Source organism: Triticum urartu, chromosome 1A (assembly GCF_056163025.1).
Source record: "Triticum urartu cultivar PI428250 chromosome 1A, HENAU_Tu73, whole genome shotgun sequence".
Classification (NCBI taxonomy): domain Eukaryota; kingdom Viridiplantae; phylum Streptophyta; class Magnoliopsida; order Poales; family Poaceae; genus Triticum; species Triticum urartu.
This window is the reverse complement of record NC_141873.1, coordinates 565,947,243-565,955,849: the sequence shown is the minus strand read 5'-3', so window position 1 is coordinate 565,955,849 and position 8,607 is coordinate 565,947,243. Positions and strand designations below refer to the sequence as shown.

The 8,607-nt window shown below is 48.6% G+C and overlaps 1 protein-coding gene and 1 pseudogene across 1 annotated transcript; one reads left to right on the top strand and one right to left on the bottom strand.

The window, feature by feature from the left end:
- Positions 1–2,000: 2,000 nt before the first annotated feature.
- LOC125533334 (small nucleolar RNA Z247) lies at positions 2,001–2,139 on the bottom strand (annotated as a pseudogene).
- Positions 2,140–5,849: 3,710 nt separating this feature from the next.
- LOC147992816 (F-box/LRR-repeat protein 25-like) lies at positions 5,850–6,826 on the top strand. Its single transcript, XM_087539148.1, has 2 exons — positions 5,850–6,704; positions 6,806–6,826. Exons 1-2 carry the CDS (start codon positions 5,850–5,852, stop codon positions 6,824–6,826), a joined length of 876 nt encoding a protein of 291 aa, XP_087395274.1.
- Positions 6,827–8,607: the final 1,781 nt, after the last annotated feature.

The window sequence follows — 8,607 nt, the reverse complement described above, 5'->3', positions numbered from 1 at the left end:
GGCCTCCTCCCCTTGCTCCTATATATACGGGGGCAGGGGGCACCCCTAGACACACAAGTTGATCCACGTGATCATATTCTTAGCCGTGTGCGGTGCCCCCTTCCACCATTATCCTCGATAATATTGTAGCGGTGCTTAGGCGAAGCCCTGCGACGGTAGTACATCAAGATCGTCACCACGCCGTCGTGCTGACGGAACTCTACCCCGGCACTTTGCTGGATCGGAGTCCGGGGATCGTCATCGAGCTGAACGTGTGCTAAAACTCGGAGGTGCCGTAGTTTCGGTGCTTGATCGGTCGGGCCGTGAAGACGTACGACTACATCAACCGCGTTGTGCTACCGCTTCCGCTGTCGGTCTACAAGGGTACGTAGATCACACTCTCCCCTCTCGTTGCTATGCATCACCATGATCTTGCGTGTGCGTAGGAAAATTTTGAAATTACTACGTTCCCCAACACTATCTCCATTGGCCGGACTGTTAGACTATGAAGATACAAGATTGAAGACTTCGTCTCATGTCCGGATGGGACTCTACTTGGCATGGAAGGCAAGCTAGGCAATATGTATATGGATATCTCCTCCTTTGTAACCGACCTTGTGTAACCCTAACCCTCTCCGGTGTCTATATAAACCGAAGGGTTTTAGTCCGTAGGACAACAATCACAACATACAATCATACCATAGGCTAGCTTCTAGGGTTTAGCCTCTCTGATCTCGTGGTAGATCTACTCTTGTAACACCCATATCATCAATATTAATCAAGCAGGACGTAGGGTTTTACCTCCATCAAGAGGGCCCGAACCTGGGTAAAACTTCGTGTCTGTTGCCTCCTGTTACCATCTGGCCTAGACGCACAGTTCGGGACCCCCTACCCGAGATCCGCCGGTTTTGACACCGACACTTGGGCTGCGATATATTAAATAAGTTGCAGCAAGGAATGCCTGATTCCAAAAATTTAAAGGCATGGATGCATGAGCCGAGAGTGAGAGACCAACGTCTACAATGTGGCGCCATTTTCTTTCGGCAGACCCATTTTGTTGATCAGGCATGTAGGCATGAGACATGATGTGTCAATCCAATTTAATGGAAAAAAGAATTTAGACGTTCATACTCACCACCCAAATCTGTTTGCATGGTGATGATTTTGTGATTAAAAAGTCTTTCTGCGAGCGTTTGAAATTCATGGAAGACTTTGAATACTTCAGCATTATGTTTGAGGAGGTATATCCAAGTGAATTTGCTATAGTCGTCAATAAAACTCATAGATTAATTCTTTCTATTAATGTAATTACAGGTAGGCACCCATCCACATAAGAAAATTTACGCTCAAGGAGCATTGGAAACACTATTTGAACTAGGATAATTAAGGTATGGCTTTTTCCTTCTTGGCACGTATCACAAACTCCCTCTTTACTCAGCTCACTATTCGAGAAATGAATGTTATTTTGGTTGACTACAGGAAGACCTATGGTAGATGATGGATGTCCTAGCCTTCTATGCTACCTCTTAGCAGATAGCTTGTTGGCACAAAATGCCTGTCTTCTTGAACCTAATGGAGCCGATCATGGGGGATAGAGACTGCGCCTACACCTTCTTTGGAGAAGGGTTTCCCTCGTTCCCTTTTTCTTAACGAAAAACAATCATGGGTGAACTTGAAGAAAAGTTATGATTGTCCATGGACAAACAATGAGCAGAGATTAAATTGTGAGTAGCACTAGGAACATGCACCATGTCTTTAAGATGAAGATCACGAGTGGGAGTACGAAGAGTAGATAGGCCAATATGGCTGATCTTCATATCTTGTCCATTAGTAATATGAACTTGGTCATGGGGTGTACTTGTCACGAATTCTCCATTGACACGGTAGCGGCCTCCCTTGTCGCGGCTTCCATGGCCACAGCCGCCGCCATTTCTACCGCGTCCACTACGACTACCGCTACCATGACCGAACCTGTTGTAGCTCCTCGTGTAGCACCCTTGGCAGAGGAGTGGTGAGTCGATTCTCAAAGCTAGTGAGCTGAGAGTACAGCTCGCTGACTGTGATCTACTCGGTTCTGGTGCAGATGGAGGAGATGAAGGACATGTAGCTAAAGTCGACTCCCGCGAGGATGTAGGACACCATGTCGTCATCGTTCATGGGTTTTCCTGTAGATGCCATCCCACCATCGAGCGCTTTCATGCGCCCAAGATACTTAGAGATGGTTACGATGCCCTTCTTTGTAGTAGACAGAGCCATCCATGTGTTAACGATACGAGCGCACGCCTGGAAAGGAAACATCTCTCCAATTGGAGTCCATGCTGTTCTTGGCGATACGACCATGTGACGCTTAAATTCTTGAAGGTTAATAGGATTGACATCTTAGTATTGTCAGGAAAACAACAAGTGCAGACTTGGAGCGAGGGAGAATAGAACCCGGAAGTTAAGCGTTCTCAGGCTGGGGGAGTGGGAGGATGGGTGACCGTTCGGGAAGTTAGATGATTTGGAATGATGAGGGGTGATTAGAGGATAAATTGAGAAGTGATGAGGGGTGGTGATTACAGACTAGAGGTTAAAAAACTTCAAAAATTTGAAAATAAAAAAAATTCAAAAAAAATTTCAAAAAAAAATTCAAAAGAAAAAATCATAAAATTTCCTTTAGTCCCGGTTGGTGTTACCAACCGGGACTAAAGGTGGAGCTCCACGTGGCCGCGCCCTTTAGTCCCGGTTCCAGAACCGGGACTAAAGGCCCTTATGAACCGGGACTGAAGGCCCTTTTTCTACTAGTGCGACCACCTCCTCGGGCTTTGCCATTGCGGCGCCACCGCCGGCTGTGACTGGGGAGGGGGTGTAGGGCGGGGCTAGAGGGGCGGCGGTGGGATCACCGCCCGTGTCAACCGCTAGGACGATGCGGGGGCGTTTCTTTTGCTCTGAAGGAATGTTCTTAACCGGCCATTAACAGGAGCATGGCGAGTTTAATTTTTCATTGTTTTGAAGAATGATCCTATGCACCAAAACAACGTTATGGTAACATTCACATGGACCGAACATGCAAATATGGGAAGAATACAACCCTCCCTCCCCGCGCACCCCTCCATTAACATGGGCTCAGGGAGAGGTGTTCTATGTTGTTTCTTAAGACTGTTGATATCGACTGAACCTGTTGTTCCCTTCTGGTATTCCCTTTGCTTCGTGATACTTTACCAAACTCGAGGTGAGATTTATTGGTATCCCCGTGAATCAACTTTTGATCACTATACCTATTATCTTTGTTACATGTTCTGTTCTCATTTCTTGTTCCCATGTTCTGGATCCCCGTGAACAAGTCGTGTTGTGTCTGTCCAGATGATGATGGATACCTTCACACTGAGAGGCCCCAAAGAATATCACTCCATCATCGGAGTAGCAAATCCTAGTATGAAGCTATCAAGTCCCTTTTCACTATTTACTAATCCACCCGAGGGCCTGTTCTTTTGCAAGATTATCCCATCATCGGACCACTCCCGAGCTTCTCCCAAAATCTTGAACCCCCATTTGTTTCTCAATCCTAGCTAATTAGAGGTTAGCAGTTATAACCACTATGTTACACGTGACGTTGACAAACCCCAAAATATATCGTCCCGCACGAAGGGACATGATACTCTCATGGTATAACGCAATATGCATATGTTAACATTTGGATGATAATACTTATAACTACATGACGATATAATCTTGTAGTATGTCAATCAATTGGGTCTGTTCAAAACAATTGTTGTTCCAACAATGTGTTCCCATTGTTGCTTGATTTTCCACTCATGACTGAGATGTTCATCCGCCTATTCCTTTCATGTAAATATTTTTGCTTTATTTCTAATGTATTTTCCAGCACATAATTACATCAGACCAATTTCTTTGACAAGAAAAATGTGATCATAATCATATGACTGGTGGCCGGAGCACCACCACCTTAGATTAAAACATTAAATAAATGGCTCGATGGAAGGCATATCCCGGTCGTCTAGGAACTGCAGCCATTGGCAAAACCAGGCAAAACCGGCAGGGAAGGCGAGTTCACCGACAACCATTGGCGTAAGTTAGTTGGAAGGAGAGGCGAGTGCGATAGGTGGGGAATGAAGTGGGGGTGGGGGTGGAGTGGCATGAGGTGGGGACTATCGAGGAGCTCCCATGTGGCGGCGGTATTGAAACCCTAGCGCGTGTAAGGGTAGTTGGGAAGACGAGTGGCTCACCCAATGAGAGACACGAATAGCTCTTGGGGTGTATCGTTTTTTGCATGACTCGACATAGTGGCATTTTCGTTGTAAATGGAAGTAAAAAACAGGGGCAAAGCTATGGGTCGAAGCATTTCCTTTTGTGGGAAGGGAGGGGAGAAACCAATGGGGTACGTACGTGGAGAAGGTTAATCCCTGAATGCGAGGAAGCAAACGATCAACTCCCCTTTAATATTAGAGATCCGTCCCTGCACTAGTTGTCAACGGAAGGAAGGACAAAGATGAACACTGCAAATGATGGCTTATCCACACTGATATTTAAATAACAAAATCTCTTTATTAAATCAGTTCAAAAGCCACCCACGAGGGATGATAGGGTTGGAGGAATACCCCTATATGCACGTACAAGATGGAAGTGGACTAGGATCAATCAGCGACGCAGCCCTCCGAAATCTGCACGTCCATTATTGTCTTGGGATGGATGTACTTAATGCAATTTACTTTTGATTCTAACCAATACGAGAAGTATACAACGTAGAAACAATGAATCACATTTATTTCGGCCCCACAACTCTGCCATGGGCTCATGGCACATGCGAGGAAGCTCAGGCTAAGATGGAATAGAATAAGTTTGCGGCAATTAAGCGGGAACAGGTTGACGAACGTCAACCATGCACAAAGCACATGTCAAGGACGAAGGCCAAAAGCATGAAGCTCACGACCTCAACAAGGAGGATGACATAGGAAGCGGCCAGCTTCATGCTTGGATGCAGTACCGCTGGCTGTAGGATTGAAGGCCATGGTGCCGGCGGCCTGGGAAGACGTGGTGTCACTGACCCGATAAGCTAGACCAGCGACTGCATCAATTTTCTCATCATCAACGGCATAATCTTACACTGGCTTTCTTCTCACACATTTCTCGCTGGTCGCGGGACACAAGACTCAGCAGCTAGGGCAGACGTTGTGTCATTGGCCATGTCCACATGGTGCGCGGCAAGCTCGGGTGACTACCTAGTTCGTCCTCAACGTTGTTCCCCGTCAGCGGCATGGTGTTCCTTGTTCCTCTTGGCTTTTTCCCACATCCACGTTGTTGAAGGAGGAGACTAGGAGCAAAAAGAGAAGAGGGAAAAGTAGAGAGGAAGAAGAACATGTGCAGTGTCACTTATGGTGGAGAAGAAAGGGCGTCCAGGGGAAGATGGCTTCATGAAAAGAGGAAGCGATGTGGGCGCATTGATTAAGTTGTTGGGCGTTGGTGGTTGAGGTATGTGCTCACTAACAACGTCAGTCTGAAAAGAACATGCAATACAAGCCTATATTATATGAGATACATAGTTCAAAATCTCCTAATACACACTATCTAACATAGCAGCATGAATCCCGAGGCAAATGAATGGGGCATATTCCAATGGGTGTGGTTGTCGTGTGCTCCAATGCAATTTCGCGTACAAGATACCCTTTTTAATGATATCCTTTTAGGAAGGTGGAGCTCAGCTGTGATATGGTTTCACGATCTTTTTCTTTTTGAATGATATCCTTTTAGAAAGATCTACCTCACGTACAAGATGGGCCGGAACCATCGCCGTTCAAAGAAAGCCGGATAATCACCAAGCCCACGACACGACATATAACAACCCTTCCGGCGTCGGTGATCACACCGCGCACATGGCGACGGATCGCGCCGATATCATCAGCAATCTCCCCGACGCGTGGCTCGGCGCCGTCGTCTCCCTCCTCCCTACCAATGAGGGCTGCCGCACGCAGGCGCTCTCGCACCACTGGCGCCACATCTGGCGCTCTGCGCCGCTCAACCTCGATGGCATACCCGAGAAGACCGTCTCTGCCATCCTCTCCACCCACCTTGGCCCCGTCCGCCACATCTCGGTCAGCATCGCCCCCCTCCCCTACCGTTACGACCGCCGCACGGGATGCAAGATCCTCAACGACGATGCATATGACGCCAGGGTCGATGGCTGGTTCCGCTCCCGGGGAATCGCCTACCTTGAGGAGCTCTGGCTCGTCTACCAATACCACAGCAATGGCAATGACGTGATACCGCCGTCGGTGTTCCGCCATGCGCTCGCACTCCACGTGGCCACATTCGGTAGCTGCCGTCTGCCGCCCAACCTAGTCGTGGACTTCCCGCTGCTCGAGCAGCTTACCTTGTGCAAGGTCATCCTAACGGAGGAGGCTCTGAACGCCGTACTCTCTGGCTGCCCTGCGCTGGAGAGTCTTCTTCTAGACAGCAATGTGGGCACTGCCATCATCCGCATCAACTCCCCGGCTCTGAGGTGCATCGGCTTCAGTGCTCCTTGGGACAATCGAGTAGTCTCTTCCCCCGGTATTGTGATAGTGCAAGAGCTGGTTATGGAAGACACCCCTTGCCTCGAGAGGTTGCTGCCACTCAATCCACACAATGGGCCGGCAACCATCCGGGTAATCCGGGCTCCTAAGCTACAAATATTGGGTATTCTGAGCAAAACCATATCACAGCTCCACCTTGGAACAACCATTTTCCAGGTAGCGGCAGCAAAGATTTTTGAAACACACACGCATTATTATATGAATATGATATGAAGCTACTATTTTTATACAGTTTTGTTTCTTCTTTTGTTTGCTAGAAAATGATTGCGTTAGCTTGACGACCACAATGTGCACAGTGAAGCTTTTGGCTCTTGATTGTTCTGGCCTTGATTTCCACGCAGTTCTTGACTTCGTCAAATGCTTTCCCTGCTTGGAGATGTTGTATATCTGTAACACCCCGGATGTAACTTTCCCTATTTGTACTCCAACTCTTGCCGTTTCCGGCGTTAAGTTATATTTATTTCTCGGGTTCGGGTCTTTGTCTCCGTGTGTTGTTTTCATTGTCATGCATCTCATATCATGTCATCATGTGCATTGCATTTGCATACGTGTTCATCTCATGTATTCGAGCATTTCCCCCGTTGTCCGTTTTGCATTCCGGCGCTTCGTTCTCCTCCGGTGGTCATTTCTAGCTTTCTTTCGTGTGTGGGGATTAAACATTTCCGGATTGGACCGAGACTTGTCATGCGGCCTTGGTTTACTACCAGTAGACCGCCTGTCAAGTTTCGTACCATTTGGACTTTGTTTGATACTCCAACGGTTAACCGAGGGACCGAAAAGGCCTCGTGTGTGTTGCAGCCCAACACCCCTCCAATTTGGCCCAAAACCCACCAAACTCTGCTCCATGCCCTAGAGCATTCGATCACTATCGCGTGGCCGAAAACCGCACCTCATTTGGACTCTCCTAGCTCCTCCTATGCCTATATATACACCCCCCTTGAAAATCCCGGATCCCCTCCTCCTCCAAACCCTAGATCCACCACACCGCGCCGCGCCGGACATATTTCCGCCGACGAACAATGTCCGGATAGCCCCGCGCCGCCACGTGTCGCTCGTCGGTTGGCCCGGCCGCCTCTCCTCAGCCGCCGGCCCGGGAGGCCCGTCCCCGGCCCCCGCGGCCCGAAGAGCCGCCGCCGCCCCGCGGGCTCCCCGAGCCGGACCACCGCCGCCACCTCCCTCCTAGCCGGCCGCCGCCGTCCACCGTGCCACCGCGCGCGCCCTTGCCGGCCGGCGCCCGAAGCGGCCGCCAGACCACTGCCCCGACCTCGCCGGAGCCGCTCCGCCGCCGCCCATCGCCGGATCCGGCCGGCCCCGCCGTCCGCCTCCTCCTCCCCTCACGCCGGCAACCTCAGCTCCGGTGCCGTCGAACCTCGGTTTCCGCGTCGATGAACAGTGCAGCCGGCCAGATCTAGATCCAAAACAAATATCTCGGTTGACATTTCCCTCTCCCCTCTAATTTTTGTGCCTACTTTGACCTGCCGTAACTTTGCATCCGTAGCTCCGATTTGGGCATATAGTATATCAAAATGTTCGTCTCGACGAGTAAATCATTTCATTCCATTGCATCTTTTTCATTTGAGTTCATCTTGATGCCCAAAATTCTGTTAGAAGGAGGCTTCGTGAGTTAATTGTTAGATCTGCTAGTTCATCTTAGACTTTTGTCATTTTTGCCATGATTATTGTGTGCATGATACGCCTGTGAGTCCTGCATATGTTTTGTTAAGCATTTTGTCTTCCTTCCAGAGGTGCAACCCATGCATTTTTAGGATGTGTGTGGTGACTTGTGCAAGCTTGCAAAGTGAGGCACCCGGGAAATATGTTTTCAGAGACTTAGTTGTTTTCACTAAGTCTGGGATTATTTAGTTCATGATGCCATATGTTCAGCTTGTTTCCTAGTGATCCGTGACTCTTTTGGGGATGATCAGTAAAGGAGTTTTGTTAATCATGTTATGCTTTATCCATCCATGTCTTTGTTTACAATTATGGAGCATCCTAGCTTGAGTCAATCGAGCTCTACTTTTGCTTCATTGTGAATCTGGGTAGATCGTCAACTTGTTTG